A 23,899-nucleotide genomic window follows, 5' to 3' on the forward strand; every position below is an offset into this window, starting at 1 on the left:
GGCAAAAAAGTCCCAACTAGAGCTTTGAGTACTTTTGCAGCCTGATACAGATCAGTTAAAATACATTGGTTAGGATACTTTCTTAGTGTACTCTACCCTTTGCTGTCTAGAAGATTTGCAAGCAGAGTGCACACATTACAGAATGCTGTCTCTGCACTGATTATTTATAATGATAACACACTGACGCTCAAATTACACTGTGTTCTGCCTGCTGCCTTCTATCTTGTCCTTCCTTACAAGCAGCCCAGAGGTAGGACGTTCATATGTGCTTGTAAAGTGCCTATTGCTGCAAACATTAATAAGAGCTATCACTTAGGAGCAGTTACTTACACTTTGTTTAATCTCTAATGGATTCTTCTAAATATTTACAGTAGAACAGTTGTCAGACCAAATGCTGGAAATCACTGGCATCTTCCCAGAAGCCAAAAGGAAGGAGGAAAGAAAAGAAACCCACTCATTGCATTCTTCTGTGGGGTTTTAGCAAGTCAGGGTCTGCATTCTGTAATGTGGTGGCGCTGAGCACAGGTACCTCCGGACATTTGTGCACACACCAGCCTCGAGCACCACAACTGTGTTTCAGCCACATAAATTTGCCTTTACTCTTTCTAGTTCTGAGGGAAGTGGTTGTTTGCTCTGCAGACCCTGAAGTAAATAAACTATCTGAAAGGACAGCGTCTGCTACAAGAGATGGAGGATCTCCAAGCTGTTCGGGCTGTTGGGATAGGGCAAGATGCTGTTTGTTCTTGGTTGTGCTGCACACCACACGTGGGGAGTATCTTGGCTGTTAGATCTGGAGCCTGCATCGCTGTGAGGGAGGTGTGCAGGAGGGACACAGGATGGGGCAGCAGTGAGAGTATGTGGCTCCTGGGAGGGACCTCTGTGCCAGGCAAGTGACCGACACGTGGGGCCCTGGGCAGGCAGTGAGGAAGGGAGGCAGGAGCAGAGGAAGGATGGCAGCTGCACCACTGCCATAAAGATTGCAGAAGTGCCAGCACATTGGAGGGAGACCTGAGACAGAAGGTATTTGTGCAGCTCTTCAGCTCCCACTGTGACACAGTGCGTCACAAAAAGGCTCTAAGGGTTGTTGTCTTGCTTTGGAAAAAAATCCACTGATTTTAAAATGAGAGCTTTGCCTGAGTAAAGCTCAGTATCTGTGATACTTGCCCAGTTACAGAAGTTTTCTGTAGTATTTGCTATTGTAAGGGCCTGCCCTAATTTTGAGATGTGTATGTGTGTGTGAATGTGTGTGTGTGAACGCATGTGCGAGAGAGAGAGAAATCTCACTGCCTAAAACGGTTCTGCCAAGATAAACTTTGGAGCATTTTATAAATTAACTCTGCTCTATGTGTTTATTTTTCTTTTGGAGATTCTAAAAGGAGACTGTTCAACTCATCTTATTAGGGGCAGCATACTTTTTTAAAGAGAAAAATAAGTTCCTGCTCTGCACTGGAAAGTATTTGCTATTTTCAGCTAAAAGTATTCTTTCCTTCTGACCTGGCATATTAGATAAGATTTATATTTCTGACCTGACATTAGGTAGTTAAGATTTATTCTTTTATATTAACTTCACTGAGCTTGCAAGCTATTCATTTACAGCACAGGGAATATATTTATGGCAGAAGCAAAGAAAGTTCACTACAAAGTAGTAAAATATGTTATTAGGAGTGTCCCGTAGACTGATGAAAATTGTGAGTACCCTTGCAGCTGGCTCCCTTCTGGCTCTTTTTTCCTTCTTTGTTATTTCAACTTTAAAATTTGAATTTGAAGTCAGTTTCAACAGTGAATAACTTAAAAGAGTCCAGATGATTCTAATATATCCACGTATATGTATATGTGTGTGTGTATGTGTTGTGATTGAGAGGTGCAGGGAAGGGGATAACAAGTGACTTGAATTCTCTCCGTGTTCTGCTGGCAGTGACCCACGCATAAGTAACATTGGACCTTGCTCTGCTGCCAGTATAAATCAGGAGTAACTCCACTGAGGTATGAAGCTGGTGTGTGAGTGAGAGCTGAATCAGATCTATAGCTTTCCTATGTCCAAAGGTGTGGGCCCAGGCAATCTGTTAATGTCCAATTTACTTAAAGAGGAGAACCACAGACTATGATGGAAACCTGGAAGCACTTCAAGCCTCTATAGACAGAGGCCTCCTATTGAAATCAGTGACAAAACCTCCCATTAACTTCAATAAGAGCAGAATCAGGCCCTAAAAATGGCTGGAAGCCAAAGGACTGGATGGCTCATGAAATAGGTAATAAGAGCTGATGACTTTCACCGATAAATCACCAACGCAAACCTGTCTGTGCTCGGTTTATACTCAAAATTGCTTTCATCTGATGTTTGTTTGAAACTGTCCACATTGTAAAACCTTCAGGAAGAACTGGCAGTCGTGATAGCTGTCTCAGCAAGAGGCCGACGGCTGGACGGGGTGTGGTATCTCTTCCATCCCCACGTCATCAGAGGGAGTCCATCTTACAGAGAAGCGAGAAGCACTGGCCCGCCCATAGAGAGAGCTGTGCTTGGGTTCTGTCATTAACCAGAGGTTTTCGATTTCAGAAACTGTCAGGCTAGCTCTGTAAATCCACTTAGGCTGAAAATATTGGGGGAGGGGGTTACTGTAGCAAGCCAAGAGGAGGAGGAGATGTTTCCATTTGTAGACATTATTCAACTGCTGTCACAAGAGAGAAAGAATAGAGATGTGCAGAGCTTTGAGGAATTCAATGTGTTGAAGAAAGGGCTTGGCATACGGAAAGCTAGGACGATCAGGCATTACGAAAGCTAGGAGTTGCTTATAGAGTGCAATGCGTTGCAGTTCAGCTGAAGAACTGCACTGCTGATCCCTTCCGTGACACCACACCACTCTGCAGCTGAGAAGGAGGGTTTTGTAAGAACCCTACTAAACTGAGACCCATTGTTCTGCTATCTGAGCATCTAGCAGCACTCCCTGACAAAGTTTTGGGGAAATGCAAAACATTATGGGGAGGACTTTCGACTTTCCTCCCCCCTTCCCCCAAATATTTTTGCAATCAGTAAACTTTTTCTGCTGGTCCCTGAAGGATCCTGTCCTACTTCTTGGAGAGCAGTAGACAAACTGGGTGAATATCTTGGTACCTGTGCTTGGCCTAACAGCCCTAGACGTGTTTGATGCCAACTAGCAAATTCATGAGTTCAAGACTTTCCAAATGGCACCCTTCATGCTCTTGCATTTGATAGCCCTCAGGGCTATGTACTTTATTAGAGCATGCAAGTTTTTCCAGCTCCCTCCTTACTTCTACCAGGCCATGTCAGACAACTGCTGTAAGGATTCATATTTTCTTTCTGTATACGCAAAGATTCATAGCTTATTTTTACAATGTGGCTTTGTAAATCAAAGAAGCCATTCACTGCTTATTTTTTCTCACCCAGAAACCCACTGCTATCATCAAGTCATCATACCATGGCTCAAGGGCATCTGCTCTCTTTCCACCACTTCTGATCAAAACGCTGAGCTCAGAGCCACAAGTTGCAATAACTTGTGGCTTGGCATCAAAATGGAAAAGTATGCCAAGGGTGCAATCTGCTTATAGGTACGAAGTGGGAGGGAGGGTAAGGGAATACTAAGGGAGAATTCCTTTTGGGTGACACTAAGGAAGAACAGGAATTGGTAGTGATGGGAATATTTCAGAAAGTTGTTTTAAAAAATCATATGAGAAGGTGCACAATATTTATATCCCGCATAACATTGCTGCATGTTAATTCTGTCAGGTGTGTCTACTTTGGTTCACTGCATTCACCTGCTAGTTCTTGTTTCCAGTAAGCTTGAGTCGGATCCAGGCATATTATGGGTAGTGCGGAGGACATGGAGCGTGTCTGTATTATATCAGGCAGGCTAACGGAGCTGATCTAGAGTTCCTCTACCCCTTGCCACTTCTGAAAATGCAGCACTTTGGGTCTATCCCTGTGCTTACTCTTTTTAGCTGGTATACTGGTATATATGTATATATATATATATAACTGGTATACTAGCCATACTAGTATGGCTTGGTGTATGTTCTCATTCTGTGAATCCCTTCAGTCACTGCATTGAAAAGTAGTGCCAAAGTTCATAGATATAGAAAAAGAGGGAAACGGAAGCTTGGTAACTATAACTGAGGAGATAATACAATAGGAGAAAGCTCATGAGTGCTGGATGGGGTGAAAAAGCATGGGGAACACAGTGAAAGTATCCCTCCCACACTTTTAAATGGCAAATTACATCTGTTCTTTGACAAAAGAGGGTGAAATAGCCTCACTACCCTTACCAGCACCTCATGAAGAGAAGTGCAGACTGCATGGCTCTCTTTGGCTTGGTGAGTGAGGACAAAAATCCCCCACCAAGTATCATGGTCTTTTTTAATAGCCTATATAAACATTTAGGCTGTATTCTGAGGATATGCAAATCTCATGTTGGCAGAGCTCTGTGAGTTATTTGCTTCCCGACACAAGCTTTAACTAGAAGCAGAATCAATCCGTTAACCTTTGGGAGATGTTTATTCTGCCTAAACCAACTCCCAGTAAAAACAATGCCGAGACTCTAATTGAAAACCTTGTGTTAACCTGGCATGTGTCTTATGATCATGGTATTTTTGTCATCTAATAAATGATATGAAAATCAATATTCCCTGATGTTTCCTCAGCACATACAGATACAGATAAAGATACAGCTACAGATACACATGGACACACGCTGCGATAATGTTACCAGCAGTGCTGCTGAGTTATCACAGGGGAACATGAAGATCCTTCTCCACCACCACTGAATTGCCCTGCCCAGAATCCATCCAAACAATTATTTTCTTTCTCCTCATTGACTCAGATGTCCAACCTGGTGATACATGCCTCATGAAAAGCCAGAAAGTTTTACCTGTCCACGACCAAAAAAGTTTTAAGCATACCAGGCTAAACAGAAAGAGAAGGGGATCCCCTACCAAGCTTCCCATTCAATTTTTGCTTTAATTTAGTGTTTGATTTAAACTATGCAGCTAATGATTTTGTTTACTGTGACCAAACAGACCATAAAAACAGTGGGAGAAAAGGTGGAGTTTTCAGACAGACCAAAGTTTTGAAACAAAATTTCTTGTTTCTAGGGTTATCTGTCCTTTATGTCTTAAGATGATTTCAAGTGAGAACACTTAAAGAACATGTCAAAACCTTTAATTCTTGCTTAAGTCTATGTGAATTTGTATGCACATATATTATGTAAACTGTATATAGATGAAGATATGAATGGCAGGGAGAAAGGGAGAAAGACACAGTTGACTAAATACATGGGCATGCATAAACATATTTTCAAACAAAATTGTGTATTTGGGTAGTATTTTGTGAATGGCTTTAAACACTATCCTGCATTTTTGGTAGGTGTGTGGTTTTCTGACACTTCTGTCAAGTGTTATAAATGATGGTCAAAAGGATCTTTTTAGGAGATCATAGGCAAATGTTGCATAAAGTGTATTTTTTCCATCTCAAGGATGACAGCTCTAGGCTTGTGTCTTGTGTGATTCTAGGGAATGAAATATGTAAAAGAGAGAACTGGGAGACAATGAACACGAGACGGAAGACTCTTCTGAATAAGCTGTCTTATATGCAATACTGCAATTTCTGTGGCTGATCTGATCTCTTTTGGACAAGATGTGCCCAAGGTCTCTGCATATCCCAGATGAAAAACACAGGCCCTTTTCGGTGCACACAACAGTAACCACAGACAGTCAGGAAACCAGGATGGAAGACTCAACCAAGAAATTCCATAGACAAATAACTTATTCTTCAAGACAACAAATTTTACAAGGCTTCGGAAAGGATCACGGCCTTACTTTTGTAATGTTCAGTGGTCTTTTAGTGGTAACTGTATTTGAAATCCTTTTTTACTTAATCAGTAAATCTGGGAAATGCAAGAAAAGACAACTCTTTTGATTAATCTATTTTATCTGGACTCAGATGTGATTTACACGGAGGAAAAAATGAACTTCTCCTAGCACTGGTTAGGTGGGAAATTATATGATTTCAGGAAGAGGTGAATGGCAGCTTGTTTTCATCTTGGAAGTGTACAGTCTACAGTTTCCTTTGTGGCAAGCCAGATCTTGGCAAACCCCCCATTCACATTGTTCCACACCTCCATAAAGCTGGGGACGACCTGTGTTCATCAGAGTATCCAGCCACAGCACACAAATAAATTGCAAAAGAAAGCTTATGTGAAATCTCCTCCATAATTTTCATGTTGACGGAGCCCACTTTGGCCCTTAAGAGATCACATAATCATAAAACATGTCACCATTTGTTACATTATTTCCTTAAATATACTTAATTCAGAGTTAGTAATGTAACAGCTTCTTCTTTCTGAGAATTACTCAGATGAAAGGACATGGTGCCCATTTATGGAAGAGAAACAGCATTCTCAAATCACATAAATTTTGTAGGTTGTTACCGGAAATAGATGATACCAACAGAGAAAGGAAAATATTTTTGTCCACAATATATACAGGGGAATTTGTTTTTACAGTTACCTCTTACTTAAAATAACTTTAGTCTTTTCTTAGAAAATAGTACATGACCTAAGCAGCCATAAGGATGTCCTCTTGCTGATATTCACTCGTACCTGAAGCCTACCGACAACTTCTTACATGACTGAAGCTTCTCATCAGTGGATAATTTAAATAGCACATTTAAAATATTTTATCTGTAAAACCAGGATCTTGGACTTAAAAATACTTATCCAGGATGTAGCACCAGTTATATATTCTATGCTGTCATACAGAATTGCACGTTCAGTTTTAATACATCCTCAACTCTGAAACTCATTAAATGCTCAACTCTTCATAAAAGAGAAACCTAAAAGACAAATGTGTGACTTCGTTTTGGACTGCAAAACATAACCTATATCTTTGCAAAATAACAAACTGTGTAATTTATTTACCTTTCCAGCCAGTAAGATCTTGTCTATTATATTTTATGACATCTGTGGACACTATGCCCAGTGCCTCATCTTAGGTGATTATTTTCAATGCTGTGTTATACTAAAACTTTCTGGAATCTTCATCCATCTCCATGTGTTTGCTAAATTCATGCACTTAACATCTTCTGACTCTGACTACATGTTAAATAAATATCCTTTGGTCCCACTCAGTTCTATTTTGCAGGGGTAATTCTTCATTCAGCAGTGTAGCATAAAGTAAAATAAAACCAGCAACCCCTTATTCAGTGGCATAGAAAAAACGTAGTGAAATTAATTATGAACATTCTAGGAAAAGGAAACAAGGTTATGAAACACTTGCCGACACTGGTATTTGTAATCTTCATGAATAAGCAATCTAATAATGCAGGGCAAGTGTGCGTGGGAGGCATGCTCTGAAGAAACTGGCTGTTTTCCTCTCTCTGACCAGTGGAGCTGTTATGAATAAAAAATGTTGTTGCTAAAGGAACCTGTAATAAATCCTGTTGGGAGTATTACATGTGCTGATAACATATATAAACTTTGTAAACATATTAAAGTGTCAGGTTTTAGTAGCTCTGGTTCATGTGGATGTTTGTAAATGTTAGTCAAGAAATGCAATGGAAACCTTGTTGCACCAGCAGTTTGCTCCTATGTTTCTGGCTCATATGAGAGCTTTCTCCTTCTCCTTCCTCCAAGAAATGCTATTCCTCAATTCGTAGGGGAGATGAGGAAAAAATGCTCAAATCCTACATCTGCTGTAACTTCCCACCATAATGCTATCACCAGGAAAGCTGCTCCCTGGTGAGCTATTTTGAGAGAAGTGGGGTGGATGAGCTAGTGACTGATAAAGGATTAATGCTATTCTGAACATCACTGCTTTGTGTAGTGATGCCCTCAGTCGATGCTTTGGTGGAAGTACTGTTAGCAGCCCTGACAGCATCATCCAAGTTGCTTTCTAACACATGGAAAGCATTGGGTGCCTCCAAAATGCACTGACAAAAAAAAAAAAAAAAAAAAAAAAAAAAAAAAAAAAAGAGCACACTGAGCAAGGAATTCTCAGCTGGGGTCAGAAACTGATTCAAATCCTAGCTGTCCGTGGGGTTTGGTGCCCTGGCCCAGCCCCGCAAGCTACTGTGTTCTTTAACAAAGCAAAGGAGGCCTCAGTCTTGTCTTTTGAAACACACTGTGAAGGAGCAGCAGCCTTGTTGCTCTTAATGTATCCAAAAGCTTAGCAGCAAAAATATTCAGCTAGGAGTTGGAAAACTAGGGTAAAGTAACTATTCTGTCTCACCTGACTCTAGCCCATGTCATCTAAGGTGCTTTGGTTGCACCCATTAGCACAGGAGAGGAGAGGGCTGGTGAGCCCACTGTCAGCAAGCAGTCGCCTGCCTGGGGAAACCTGAGCTACCTTTGGAAGAAATTTGGTTTGTTATTTTTGTTAATCGTTATTCTCTGTTTGCTGCCTTTTTACCCAGGGTTTCTGTAAGAGCAAATGTCGGTCACTGCAGAAGAGACCTGAGCTCAGAAGTCTCCTGTGCCAGGTGAGGGCTCAGAGTTGGCAAGCTGACAGCTCATGGTAGAAACAACAAAACATCTGAGAAATGCCCATGCTTCAGGGATGAACTGGCAGTTAAGCAGGGCTTTGAAAGTAAGGGACTCAGGTGTTTAAATCCTGCCCCAGACACACCTTAGGCACCTAAGTCCCGTTCTTGGATCTGAGCCTTGCTGTTTCTCCCCTAGCACTTTACAGGAAGCCGCAGAAATCACACATCATTGCTATTCCAACACTCATCAATGAGCTCCTGTTTTATTTTACAGTGCCCCAAAATCTGCTTTACCCTGCAGGAAACATCAAACATCTGAAATCCCATCTCGAACCTTTTAAGTTTAAACACAAAACATGTCAGGACGTAAAGCTGACACACTATAAGGAGCTTGAAAGGATAATGTTTATAGCAGCGCACTACCATAGCTCTGTATAGACCTGCAGTTCAAGGTTTTGCTTTCATTTAAAAGTATCACTATAAGCATCCCTTTATGTTCTTCCCGAAATTACTCTGCTGTGTGGAGCAGAAGCATCGGCACAGTGCAGGGACCTCGGTGCCACCCCAGTGAGAGGCGAGGTTCCCTTCCCGTCTTTCGCCCTTCAGCTCCGATCCCCAGATCAACAGCACTGGAGCCGTGTAAGTTTTGTGGCTCTTTTCCTTGAGCGGGTGCTATTTTTAATCACACAATTAAATAATAACATTTTAAAATGTGTGATCTATAGCTTACAAGCGAGAAATCGAAACACACAAAGATGTTTGTTAGTCAGCTATCCTATAAGTAGTGTTGCTCATTGCACTGTTCATGACTAACAACAAAAATATAAACTGTTAGTAAATCCCATTGGATTTTATTATGACAGTGTCCAACAAGTAATTATTATGTCACTACCAGTAATTATTTATGAGAATGTTGTAGATTTTTTTTATTATTATTATTTTATTTATTTATTTATTTATTTTGAGAGAGACAGAACATGTTTTGCATGAACAAATACTCTCTGAATATTTTTATCTGCTGCATTGTTTGTGGTAATAGCAGACAGACAGACTTTTGAATAAAAAAGCATATGGTTTCAGCTGCCTTTTGTCATCTGATAAGATTGCTTTGTTATGAATTATTTTGGTGAAAAATTGGCAAAGTGATTTTGAGTTGTTCAGAATCCAAAATTAAAAATTAGACAAAAACATTATTATTTTTTTAGACTTTATATCTCTTTCACCAGGCTTTCACAACTTTTAAATTTATTTCAAGAGCAAAAGAGACAACTTTATTGTAGGGGGGGAAGTTCTTAAGAACCCCTATGGTTTTACTGGATGAGTTTTCCGAGTAGTCACCGTCTATAAATGATTGAATATGAAATGATAGACAGCTTATTAACATTAGTGGATAACAGCAAGAGTCAAGTCAACATTTGCTTTATTAACTAGAAGGGAAAGTGATCAGGCTAAACAACATATTGAGTACATCTGATTTTTAAGTTTTCACTCAGTTTTTGTTGATTAGATATTAGGACTTAAATTGTCTTCAGGAAAAACGAAAACAAAAACTTTACAGCAAGAAGGAACAGACCAGGGATTTGCAAAGGCTTGGTACACTACTTACAAGCTTAAAAGAATAAAATAATTTCAGCATTAACTGTATTGACTTCAGTTGGGTCAGTAGGTGAAAGTAGTAAAATAGCTGTTCTTTTTGTACGCTTAAGAAGGAGATTGCCTCCCAAGGAGATGATATATCAGAGTTTTGAAAGGTACAGGGCATTGTTTTTTCTTATATAGGTATCATACATATTTGGATCGTAAAATTTTGCAAGTACTGTAGCACAAGGCTTCTTCCAAACTCAAAATCTTTCCTGAGATCCTGCAGAAAAAGAGCCCTCTCCAGCTCCAGAAAACTCCATGATATCTTCTCCACTGAAAACTATGGAGGCAGGTTCAAGCTCTAAAATCGTCACATTAATTCTATTTTGTTCTTTCTGCAAAGAAAAATAGGGCTTTTATATATCTGCTGATATACATCCTATATCAATGGTTTTGAGAAGTGGTGGTGATATATGCATTTACAGTTTAACAGAAATTTTAAATAGTTTAAGAAATGCCTTCAGCAGCTGAAAGGAAAAAAAAAAAAAAGAAAGAAAGAAATTATCACCATTTCAGATGTCAGATATGAAATGGGAACTGGTCTGTAACGTTCTTTACTCTCACATGCTAAGGCTCTTGGGATAATAATACACATTGTTCCACAAGCAGATGGTATACTTCAAGCACGGGTCTACGTGCACATATAGTTTAAAAACAAAACAAGACAAAACAAAAATTAAGCTAACTACCTCGTAAATCTTCTAATGCTTTCAGCAACGGGTAGTGTTTTTCTAATATTTAATTATTTAAGATATCACTACTATAAAATATGTTCACAGTTTATGAAAATACGATGAAACAGTCCTACGGCTGCTTTTGTTTCTAATGACTGTAATAGGAAATTTACAGTCTATTTCGAAACAAACAGGATCTCATCCAAAAATGAGAAATACAGTTTCATTGCAAAAAAAAAAAGATGCACTTGTCATCAGCAAAGTATTTACTCTGACAATACAAATATGCAATCATCACAGAAAAAAAAAAATGTATCAGCGACATACAAATACTTTGAAAGAGAAAACTAACAGTGAAAATAATTTAATTTTGCCCAAGGACAGAATCAGCTTACTTGATGGCTGCTTACTTGGCTAACTTCTGCCCTAAATTATTGCACTATGATACTAAATTCATTTCCTTTAAAAACAACAACAAAAAATGTTAGCAACACCTATTTTATGTTTAGAATATGTTATATTACTATCTGTGCCATGCCAGCCCTAAACATACATACAGGTACTAGAAATATACATATCGATGGTGAACTATTAATAATTTTAAAAGTCTCCAAAATGTAGCATTGTTTTAATTAATAATGTAATTCCTCTTTTCCTGTTGCAAAATAAGTAAATTTTAACTCTGTGTGGATAACACCCTTCCAGAGGGTGTAAAAAAAACGAAGGCGTAATTTTGCCAGTTTGCATTCTGTCATTTCTCTTCTGTTTTATTTCATACAGCCATGTTTTCAGTCATGCAGTCACACACTGACTTAATTTTGGACTTGTACATGGCTGTGCATGAGGAAGACAGCGAGGCAGAGAGTTGGCCAGGTGGATCCCTCCACTTGTGACCGTGACCAGGAGCGGACGCTGTAAGACCCGCTGTCCTGCGGCAGTGGAGGAGCCCGGAGGAGCCCATGGAGGGGCAGCTGAAGGAGCAAACTCCCTTACGGTGACGGCGCTGCTGCTTCGGGAGCCCTGGGACAAAGGGACAAAGGCAGGACGCAATTGCCAGCATCAGGCCCCGATGGGCTACCAGTATCAGGCACGTTGCAAACCCACTACGTCGTGCTGACGGTTTTACACCCTGGTGTAGGAGCCGCGATACAAACGCAGAACTTTCTATCTATTTTCTGTCACTGTGTTTATTCTGGTGATTCCCAAATTTAGCCCCCGGCTCACTCACAGCCCACAGGGTCACGGCAAATGCTCCGGAGGTCATTCACAGAGCCGTATTAAATAATGCTTCATTTCCAGCAGTTAAAAGGTCAATGAGAAAGGTGTACAACTGTCGGTACTGAGTTTTGAGGGTTGCTGGTGATCTGCAGAGCCAAAATATTTTGGAGCTATTGACTTAATCCTACTTCTTTTCTCAGAAAACTGTACACACTGGCAGGTATGTAGAACTTCTCAATTATTGGTATGCTACTCTATACTTGCTGCATATTAATCTCTCTTGTAGGACCCAAATAAGCAACTCAATTTGTTAATCTTAAGTGCTCTTATCAGAATAAAAACACAAATCTCTTTGCTAATGGCATGTTTGCTTTGAACTTTTATTGATCGTGTCTGCTGTGTCTAATTATGGACACAATCCCCTGTCCACACTCTGCTGTTGACTTCGGACGAGTTTCACCTCTCTACAGCCAACTATGTGTTTACCATATGAGACAGAAATTTAGGATGCTCAAGCTGGTAAATGCAGTAGGAGTTTGGGGAGTGAAAGACCAGACTTTTCTCCTAGTAAAGATTACTTTGACAATACAAAATAAGTAATACTTCAGGTCCAGGTCCTTCTGCTGAGGTAAATTAAGAAGGAAAATTCAATTTATATGAACTGAGAGTTTGGTCCAGCATATTCTGAATTAGTCAGTTCAGGCTTTGTTATTCTTTTCTCCTAAAATACGGCAGCATACAACATGATAGATTCTACACAACATAGGCCCTCGGATATTTAACAAAATGAAGTAACATGGGCTCACTGATTCATTGCTTGACAGCAAGTAGTTTGGGCTGCATTTAAAAACGCACAGGTAGAACGGAACTTCGAATGCACGTCCCCAGCAATGGGACTAGGACGTACGCTTAAAGGAAGCTGATGAGGAAAAAAGAAACGGAAATCCAGAGAGAACCTTCCACGCAGCAGACAGAGGGCTTTGACAGGTGTCTTCTTTATCTGCACACTGACACTTTTTCAAGTTGCATTCTTCATGAATAACTATTTATAGATTTTAAAAGCTAAAATACTAAGTGCAAATGGTGACCCTAACCTCTGCTGTAATTACTTCCATAAACACTCACGCTAGTTTTCGCTTTGCACCCAATACCTAGTGGTTACACCAGAGCATGGCTTACAGCCAGCCTGATCCGAAGACCTCAACCAGCAGACAAGGTGCACCATGCCTAGGTGAGATGCTCTGGTGGTTATCTACCTTCCCTTACAAAACAAGGAGCCAACTTTCCAGTAGCCATCCCGCCTATTTCTAGCCGTGATTTTTTTTCAGCCACTTATTCCACTGTGAATTTAGCTCAACTCTCATCTTTTAAACATAAAACTGTGAGCAGCTTCTTGGTACCTTCCTTATGCACCAAACCAGCTAATTTTTGCAGCCAGCAATTCCAGCTGTCGTTCCCGAAAGTTACGCAGCTAAAGGAGGGGAGCTAAGAAAGACCCGGGCAGGACCGGGCGAGGAGCACACACACGCACAAGCGCTCTCACACACGCACACTCACGCCCGGCAGCCCCGATGCTGGCATATAGCGGCTGCCCTGCGCCCAGCAGCCCGGGGCAGCACGGCGGCTGCCTTCCCCCCCCATAGGAGTGGCCTGGCGACCTCCGCGGGGCAGCGGCCGGGCCGAGCCGAGCCAGGCCAGGCCGAGCCGAGCCGAGCCGCGCCGCACCTGCCGCCGGCTGCCCGCCGCGGCACAGGACAGCAGAGGTCGCCGCTGGCCCGGCTCTGGGCCCGGCTCGGCACGGCACGGCGCGCACAAGGTGCGCCGGGGCTGCCCCCGCTGCGAGTCCCCGCCGCCGGGACCCCGCGGTGCCCCCTTTTGCCCCCCAGGGGGGTCCCGTCCCCCCTCTCCCCCCGGCCGAAGCCCTGCACCGCGCCCGTCGGGGGCCGTCGGGGGCCTCCCGCGAGTTGTGGGGCGCGGGGGCAGCCGCAGCTTGCGGGACGGCGGCTGCCAGGGTTAAAGGAGAGGGTGGGAAGGGATGGAGGCTGCGGGGCGCTCCATTGCCAAGGACAATAAATCGGCCGCCCTGACGTGTTTTGCTTAGCCCCGGGTGCTCCCTCCGCCGTGGGGAGCGCAGGGCCGTGCTGCGCCCCGCTGCAGGGCTCCGTGGGTGAATCGGAGCTTGTGCGGGGAGGCGAAGAGCACAAAGGAGGCTTTCAGGCGCTGGCAGCGGCGCTCGGGGGAAGGGAACGAAGGCAGAACGAAAAAAAAAATAATATTAACAGCACCCCCCGCCCCCTCCCCGAGGAGGTAAATCGGCGTACCCCTCGCTGATTAAATGCAGGCTGCCGTGCTTTCTGACACTGCCCCGGCATCTGCCGCCGGCAGGCGCAACCAAAGCGGCCCCGCCGCCGTCGGTGCGCGGAAAGTGCCTGCCCCGAGCTGCCGGGGGCGGCCGGGCCCGGGACGCGTCCCCACAGTGGAGCCCCCCCGGTGCCCCAGGCGGGACCAGCGCCGTCCTGCAGGCGCCGTTCCCAGGGACCCTCCTCACCTCGGGCCGGAGCGGCGTCCCAGCACGGCGCCCCCGGGTGCTGCCCCGGAACCCCCGGCTATGCCCCCGGGACCCCCGGGTACTGCCCCGGGACTCCCGGGTGCTGCCCCGGGACCCCCGGTCCCCGCCCGCCGCCAGCCCGGCCCCGGGCGGCTGCCTGCTGCGGCGGGCATCGGGGCTGCCTGGGTCAGACGGGGCGGGCTCCCTCCGTCCCAGGGGCACTAAAACCGTCCGAAATGTCGGGCTGCAGTCCCCGGGCAGAGCCGGCGAGCGGGGACGATGCCACCGCGGTGAGCGGAGGCTGGAGGACCCCCCAGCCCCCCTCTCGCCGTCGCTGGGTTTGCTCTGCGGTGTTGGTCCGTCCCGGCGGTTCTTGGGGAGGGGGCTGCCCTCTCCGTCCTCCCCCGGATCGCTAAGCTGTGTCCGAGGGTGAAGAAAGGCGCTCGGGGCATCGCGGCCAAAACCAAAGTTACCTGTCGCGTCATCCTGCTTTCCCTTTGGGAAATGCTAAGAAAGGCAGAGCTCCCTTTTACCGCACATTAAAATAAAAAGGAGCACACTCAGGTCTTCCCGGAGCCGGCGCTGCTCACCCCGGCGAGGTGAGAGAGCCCAGAAGGGGCTGGGAGCTCGCCTCCATCACCCCTCCAACTCAACCAAACTCCCGCAGCAAATCCGCTCGGGCGCGCCGCGGGCGCGGGACTCGCTTCCTAGCGCTAGCAAAGGCGCCGGGGGCACACGGAGCTCCCGAGCAGGTGAACGGCACAACGAGAGGAAGCAGAAGTTATCAAAGTATAAATCTCTTCGCACTTACTTCTTCCCTGTCGCCGTACCCTGGAGGCGTGCTGGCTGCCAATGTATTCCATAAAGTTCAAAGTGATAAAAAACCAAGAAAGCAGTCGCAATTGCATAGTAACCCTTTGAGAGTTCGACTTCTCCTTTTCGTTGGTTTTGTTTTTTCCTTTCCTTTAAAAATAAAAATAAAAAATCGGGGTGCTAGGCGGCAAGGGATGAACACAGCAGCAGAAATACCTGCACTGAGATCCAAAGCTGGGCTTGGCTGGGCTGGTGGCCTTTGCCTTTTTTTTTTTTTCCTTTTTTTTTTCCTTTTTTTTTTTTTCCTTTTTTTTTTTTTTTTATCCTTTTCCTCGCCCCTCCGCTTTTCCCTATTGCACTTGGAAACCGTCCGGCCCGCTACCTGCCGCAAACCTCAGGGGGGTCTCAGCAGCGGAGAGGAGCCGTGCAGCCGCCGCCGGGGTCCATGCCGTGCCGGCGGCCGGCAGCATGATGTGGGGGCGCCGGGGGGTTGCGTGCGTGCGCCGGGCGGGCGAGGTGCCGACAGGACGGACGGACGGACGGACGGCCGTGAGAGAGAGAGGAGTGTGCGAGGGCGGGAGCGCCGGGGGGGGGGGGAGCAGGAGGAGGACCCAGCCCCGCCGCCGCCGCCGCCGCCGCCGCTCCGGAGCAGCCTCGCTCTGCGCCGCGGGCACCGCCAGCCGCCGGGCGGGCGCAGGTGGGCCCGGCCCCCCCCGGCGCTCCCGCCCGCCGCCGAGCAGCCCCCGGGCCGCCCGCGGGAGCCGCTCCGCTGCGGGGCCCCGGGGGAGAGGCCCCGGGGCGGGGCGGGGCGGGAGGAGGCGAGCCCGAGGCGCCCCGCACGGCGGGGGGAGGCTCCCCGAGCCCGGCCGGGCCCCCGCGGGGCGGCTGCGCCCGAGCATCCTCCGGCGGCGGGGGCGGGCGGGGGGCGGCACTTTGCCCGCGGGGGGGACCCGCGCCGTGCGGCGCCCCGACGTCCCCACAGCTCGAAATGGGGCTGGGGAGGCGGGTCGGGGTCTCCCGTCCCGTGCCGAGCCGAGCCGTGCCCCGGGGGTGCCCTCCGCGCCGCCGCCGGGACCCCCAGCGCAGCCCCGGCAGCAGGGGCACGGCTCAGCCGCACCTAGGCGAGGCACGGCCGGCTGTCTGACAGAAGGGTATCGCGTTTCCTTTCTGCGGCAAGGGTTTCTGTTTTGGGGGAAGGGGGACTTTGGGAAGGGGGAAACTGGCCGCTTGGCCGGACCCATGCTCGCTTCGCCGCTTGTCTCAGCGGCTATCGGGGGAAGAGAGGGGGGAAAGCCGGATAAAACGGCGCTGATGGCATCAGGAGCCTGGGCGGTGTGAGGAGCAGCCGCTCGATTTGTAACTGTTTTCCTCGGCCTCTCTCCCCCCTGCCCCTCTCGGAGCTGTTAAATATCTGCACCATAAAATGTGGGGGATTTAAAGGTCTGTGGGAGGCTCCCTTTGAAAAGGACTCTGGGGAAAGTCTTTCTAATCCAGGATACTTGAGCCGGATGGGGTGGGATTGCCAGAGAGGCATAAAATAAAAGTAATTCGGCAGACAAGCTGAGGGGCTACGCTGACACGAAGAAAGCCCGTTCGCCTCGCTGTCGGGTTTTGTTTTGCTGGAGACTGAGACTTCTCGTGTGCTGGTGCGTGTGTGGAAATGTCGGAGCGAGCCAGGCGAGTGGCATAAATAAACAGGGCTGCAGGGAAAGGATGGGACACGCGTGTGAGCCAACCTGCAGCCAGCCAGACGGCTCGCTCGAGCAGCGTTAGCACCAGCGGGCAGAGAAAGCATGTCAAAAAATAAACGCTCGGCGAGAAACATAAGGAAAACATTAAACAAGCAGGGAGTGCACTCCCTCCCCTCGCCCTGACAAAGCGCGGCTGAGAAACTCCGCTTGCTGCGCCCCCGGCCCTGCCCGCCCGTGTGTCCCCGCCACGCATGGGGTGCAGGAAGGGGAGAAGGCAGGGGGGACAAAAATCCCTGCCTTGACCCGTAGCTGGGGTCTGCGACGAGGCAGAGCGAGAGGATGCCAGAGGGCCGGGCTGCCCCCCGCGAAGCTCTCCATTAGGGGAAGGAAAGCAAAAAGCAAAAATAAAAAAAAAGCCAGCGGCAATAACAAACCAAACCCATAAACAGTTACTGCAGCCCTGCGATAAAAGGCGAAGATTTATATTGCTGAAATGTGTGGAAGGAGCTCGTTCCAGAGCGGAGCTGTGCCTTGGTGTTGTGCTGCCCATGCCGGCAGTGAGCGATGTTGGCCAAGTCAAGGCCACCAGCAGCACAGCCCACAGGGGCCTTGAGGTTCCTGGGGTCAGAGCTGGCTAATGGGGTGTTTCCGTGCCCATCTCGGGGCTTTGGGCTGGATGGCAGAGGTGGGGAGCTGGGGGAGCAGCTGGTGGCCCAGAGCGGCTCCGGGAAGCCAAGGGTTTTGGAGCCCTCTGTTTTACTGAACTGTGTGCAACCGGAGACCCTAACATCAAATAGGAGAAGTTTCTGAAATACTTTTTTTAAAAATAAGTATCTGTTAATTGAAGTGCGTGGTTCTTTCACTATTGCAGTAACTACCCAGTGGTTTCTCTGTGCAACTCTCTGTAGCTGGAAAATGGTATATTTAGTTTTTAGAATAGCTAATAACTTGGGGGAAAAAAAGAGGTGAGCTCAAGTTGCTCGATTATGTCCCAAAATAAGACTTTAAGATAATAATATTCAATTAATAGCTGTTATAGTGCTTGCTTAAAATGGCACTCTGGTCATAAAAACTAACCATGTGAACAGGACAGCTGAATGCTAACCCTTTGTCATTCTTCTCCAGACTGGAAATAGTTTGTGTAAGTGAACAAAAGGGTTGTTAATTTGCCTTTTCAACTCGGGAAGCATGGTAAAGAAGTAAAGGCCTTGGATTAGTTCTGATACATAATTTGGAAATGGAACAGTGTCATACATGAGATCCTTATTTTTCAGGTGCTGTTCCTGGTGCAGATCGCACAGATACGACTTCCAGCACTGAGCATCCCCACAGATGCGGGTCAGTAATGCCTGCCCAAGTGAGAAGGGCTGGAGGACTGGAGCCCTCATCCTGCGTGAAGGTTGCACAATCCAACGCATTCACTGTTTGTTAATTGCTAACAATATTCTTGGCACTACCCAGGACCCCAAATCATTACAGCCTTTGCCCCAGATTTTTATTTATTTATTTTTTTTATTTTCCCATACAAACTAAGAGGCAGGCATGGAGTGGGGAAGACATGCAGGGAGGCACACATACAGAAGAAATAACCCAAATCACATATACACGTATGTGTGTGTGTGTGTGTTTGTATTACTACTCTTTTCCACATTTCCAGATCTGACAGTTGTTACATTTCTCTGTTATGTTTCCTAACATAACCCATTTGTTCTTTAGTCAAATTCAATTTAGGAGGTTAATCTTCTGCAACATCATGAGCGTTCTCAAAAGCTGTTAATATCACAAACAGAGGATTATAATTGTGTAGTCTAAATAAACCAAAAGAAAGAAACGATGTGAAATTACTCACAGTAGGTTAAAAATACAAGAATGTGTTGGGGGTTTTGTTTTATTGTTTTGTGTTTGTTTTCCAAATAAAGTTGTTCCTAAGGATCCAGTCCCAATATTTTTAATAACACCTTTATGCTTTAAATATTTAAAAGACATAATGGCAGAACGTTAATAAAATGTGCAATAGGGAACAATCCTACATTGGCAAAGAATAGACTAGATGACCTAATTGATTTTTCCCATCTCTGACTTGTGCAATTCTGTAATTGTAATGAAATCTCAACGTAATCAAAGCCTGCAGGATTGGGCCCTAAATTAGCATGTCAGTCTGGGCCAAGTCCAAAGCTTGTTGCTGTCAGCTTGACCCTTCATCAGTCCAAGAGGGGTTTGGATCTGGTCCTCTGGATGACACTGAAAGGGAGCTGAAATGTTGTTTTATTGTACAAAAGGAAAAAAAAAAGTATTTTTGGGAAAAACACATGGGCAAATTCTGCAGTACAAATCTTCCAGATGCAATTCAGTTAGGAAAGTCCAACAGGAAGGCCTCAAAATGAAACTGAGAACTTTTTTTTGGCACGGAGAAAGCTTTAGCAGTTAACATGAGGATGATCAAAACCGCGCTAAGTCATTGTTTCCCTCTATTCATCTATCAGTTTGTCATCTCTTGGTCTTGCAATCAGATTGTAAAGCTTTTGGGATGGAGACCAACCTCTTGTTCTGTCTTTGCAGAAGCTATGCCTACAGCAGCTCTGACCTGCCAGTAAAAATTTCAGCATTGCCATGGGATTCTCCATGTAGTTCGGGTGTAAATACTCAGCCTAGAACAGAGGTGATTAACATAAACACTTTCATGATATATGATACATTAAAAAAATATATATGCTTTTGGTCTAGAATAACTAACCACTCAGAAGGCAACACCAGAATAACTGCACAGGTCTAAATTCATGCATCAATTTACACGTGTACTTTTCCTGTGGTGACAGCCCATGAGGTGAAGTAAAGCTGTGACTGGGTAAAACTGGAGGATATGAGTAACGAGCAGCAAAGGTTTCACAGGACTCTGACACATTCTTTTGTTCAGGCATTGGGTTCTCTGTGACTCCAGTAGTTGGGAGGACGACTCACAGCACCTTAGAAGCCTAGTTGCTTTCTCACTTTGGCTGTGGTTCCAGTGAGTTTCTTTGGTAGGAATGTCCCCCTAGGTAGATCCCACACTTGCCCAAGTGACTCGCTCATTCCCACTTCCTGAGCTGTGCTGGCCCAAGCATTAGCAGTAGCACACTGGATTAGGGAAATATCTGGCTGAAAAAAAGTGAAATCCCACAAAAATAAATAAATAAATAAAAATAGAAACGGTTTTGTTCCAGCACATTTGGTTCCCTGATCTAGTTCAGCATGACAAGCCAGGAATAAAAAGCCTGATGTGTAAAACAGACAGTAAGGGCAGGAAGTGTCTCAAAGGGGTCTATGAAGCAATCACACTACTGAAGATGAATTCATAGATGCAGTGTCCTTCAGAAAAGCAGGGAGTAGAAAAGAAGCCTGTCTTCTCATGTGTGTGCTCACCCCCTAGCAGGAGTGATATGCATATAGTCCTGTGTGCATGTAGACGAACAGACAGGCCTGAAGAAGGACGATGGTGCTCGGTGCGGAGCTCCTGTGCTCCAATTTCAGCTCTTCTCAGCCACCACATCCACTCGCCAGGAAGTCCTGAGGCAGTTTAGCTCAAGCTGTTCTGAAAGCTCCTCTTCTGAGCTTCTGAGGTTGCTCATGCCCAGGCCCAGCACCCTTCCACCTCCCTCAGTCCCAGGCATGGACAATTCCTCTGCTGAGTTTCCTCACAAGGAACAAGCTTAGAAACACAGCAATAAAATTACTCTGCCTACAAAACACCATCTCATTTTCTTTTAAAACACAGAGTATTCCCCTGGGAGGAAGGGCATATAGGCTCTATGGCTGCAGGGTTTTCAAATCCAAGATTTATAAGACCAGAGGGAGAACACGTGAACAACTGCAACTCCATCCTTGTACTTCAAACAGGATGAGCAGATCCCAAACTCTTTTCGTTGCCTGCTATCATGCTATTGACAGGTCCTGACTCATTATCCTGGGCTGTTCTGTGTGCCATTAATGGTACATATGACCTGGAATCAATTGCATTAGACGAGAAGGTGGGACTATTTTCATTTCAGACTATATTTTACACCATGGTGTCACTGGATCAAGTACAGTCAGGTACTGCATCTACAGGATGTCTGTATGGAAAGGCAGCAGTGTTACAATCCTTGCCTTCTGTGAGCAGCCACTGTCATGACATGAGGCACGGAGCGTGCAAACATGGGGTGCCCTGCCCTGGGGTAGCCCATCCGTATGGTACCAGGAGGGGCAGCAGGTCTGGCTGGGGTACTGGGTCTCTTGTTAATAAATATAGAGAAACAGCAGCAGAATCCCTCTTAAACAAGCATGCCAGGGTAGGCAGGTCTGACAGCTGTCATCACAGCTTCCCTACACCTTCTACCTCTTCAGCAGCACCACCACTCAAGCCTACCTCTGGCCTCTTTCCACAGTCACAGAGACAACACTCTCAAATGTTGTGCATGAAACATGACCTTTATGCACCTGATGCTTCCTCAGTTTCCTCATCATACTTTACAGGGAACTCTTTATCTCACTTACTGACTTCATATGCCAGGCACCACTGGTGGATGTGCTGCCTGCTGTGTTGCAGAGCACTGCATTGCAGTCAGGTTGTCCTTCACTAAATATTGGTAAATGTGTCACTGATAATTATTCTAAATGATATTTCAGTAACATATGACTGTATTAGGCCGATAACGCTGAACAATCAAGAACTTCTGTACTCAAATGCTCTTGTTGCATATTTCAAGGCGTAATCTGAAGGTCCAGAAAGACTGCAGAATGGTAGTCTTGAAGAAGGATGTTCTCTGCTAACCTCTGATGTACCAGACACATGGTCCTCTGTTGAGGAAAATTTCTCAGCATGGGCTGATGTCTGCGCCTGTGCCTGGAGAGCAAGAAGCAGATGTCTATGTTGCAGTGGCATAATCTGAACTGAAATAAACACGTGTACCTGTCATGAAGAGACCTGCTTTCCTCAGTCAGAGCCTCACCACTTTGCATACCTTCAAGCATATTTCTGACTGCTGTTCATGACTGGAAAGAACTTCTCTGTATTTCAGTTCAGGACTTTATTCTTTTTCATATGGTGCTGATGGCTGCCAGTGGAACAGCAATGATTTAGTGATGTGGAGCTTCTGCTAAGCTATCAACATTTACTGCATTGAACAAGCTACAAACAGACATCAGACAGTTACAGCTTGAAAGCCAAGATTTAATGAAACATACAGGCACCGTCTACCTAGTAGTAACAATTTTAATCTTTTAGGTGTATGAATTTGCAAGTGACATTAAAAACTCAACAGTTAGATGCTTAATGCCCTGAAAAAAAGAGCAGGAATAGGCACACCCCTCCAAATTGCAATGAAAACCAACATTTACCATGAACTGAGAGAGCCAGCAGAAGCTGGCTATATGGAAAAAATTTAGCCCAGCTGGGGTTTTCTGCTTTGTTGGATATCCATCCATGCCTGATCCAGCCAGCCTCCCCATCAGGGCAGAAAGCCATATCCTTTCTTTCAACAAATTGAGTCTGCTTTCTCCTTCCTTCCTGAGTCCACTGACAGGAGATTGTCCCTGGTGTCCCTGACCCTTGGCCAGGGGGTGGAAGCATGCTCCACGTACACCTTCAGCACGAGTGGGACTGGGGTGAAGCCACAGCCCGCACCCCCAGCTCCTGGTTATGGGACTTCAGCTGGGGTCACTCCGCCTGCTGCAGCCGTGCCACTGCATGGCAAAGGAAACCAGATTCACGGTGTCAGGCCATTAGAAGGAGACAGTTTTAAGGCACATGAAGGGAAGTCTTAATTCGTCTCTCTCTCTAAGATTGCTTGCACATTTCACATTAAATGGAAACAGTCCTTATGAGCAGAAAACTGGTATCTCCTGGCTGCGTGTCCTAACCACTAAGCAAAAGCATTCTCACTACCATTTCTTTTTTTTCTGTCCCTGTATTATGAAGAAGTTATTGCGCACAGCTTGTTGAGAGGGGTCCAACCGGTGGCTGGGTCTAGCTCTGCAGAGCATTTATGCTCTGCCCTGCTTGGCCTTAGCCCTCAAGCTGCTCGCCCAGGAGTCCTGCCTGGGTTAGATCTGGGTCTCTGCAGGGCTGAACACCGAGGAGCATTCACCCCAAATGAGGAAGGATGTTGTGGATTTAATTGGGTGCTTCTAGGCTAAGCTGCTGCTGAGGATGATTCTTAGATCACAGCTTTCCACACAGCCTTCAAAGTCCCTGTTTGGATCCAGCTCCTCGTACCAACCCGCTTTATGTCCTTGCAGAGTGGCACACAGTAATAGTGTTCAGGACATAGCAGAGAAGAGTTTCACTGCTCCTTTCATGGTAATACCCCACCGACCTGCCTTCTAAAAGTGAAATAAAATCTCCAACTGCTTAGTCTGCAGGTTACTTATCTTTAATAATTAACTATTTGAGAGTGTTATAGTACCCACAGATTCATAACAAGGCATCTGGAGCTGAGTTTTATACCAGGACTTAAAAAATCTTTGTTAAGAAGTTGTGTCTTCCCGGACAAATATTTATTATACCGTATGGAGCTCAGAGTGTTTTTTATCTACAACAGTAGCTTCTACAAGCATTACTGCCAGGCTATTTAACGAAAGCCAGGCTGTTTAACCATGGGGTACGGATACAAAGAGCACATGTATATGTATTTCAGGAACTCGAAAGCTAATTTTGTAATATGGAGTCAAGCAGGGCATATGGTAGATAACAGTCCCCTTTCACATTCTAACACAGGATTGAGATTTCTTAACAAAGGCAATAGAGTTGCAAAACAGCATGACTTTGTTGCAGTTAGTAATTAATGAGGTGCTAAAAGTGCCTAAACAGAGG

General features: G+C 45.7%; 1 protein-coding gene across 4 annotated transcripts in view; it reads right to left on the bottom strand.

Annotated features, from left to right (window-relative positions):
• Positions 1-16,045, bottom strand: part of RSPO3 (R-spondin 3) — a 61,028-nt gene extending 44,983 nt beyond the window's left edge. For all 4 annotated transcript variants that reach the window (XM_080586838.1, XM_080586836.1, XM_080586837.1 and 1 more), the window contains exon 1: positions 15,381-16,045. In XM_080586838.1, the coding sequence (XP_080442964.1) occupies positions 15,381-15,477 (97 nt within the window). In that variant the 5' untranslated portion in view covers positions 15,478-16,045. The remainder of the gene's footprint in view (positions 1-15,380) is intronic.
• Between the last annotated feature and the right edge of the window lie 7,854 nt (positions 16,046-23,899).

This window comes from Anser brachyrhynchus, assembly GCF_964034855.1.
Source record: "Anser brachyrhynchus genome assembly, chromosome: 3".
Taxonomy (NCBI): Eukaryota; Metazoa; Chordata; class Aves; order Anseriformes; family Anatidae; genus Anser; species Anser brachyrhynchus.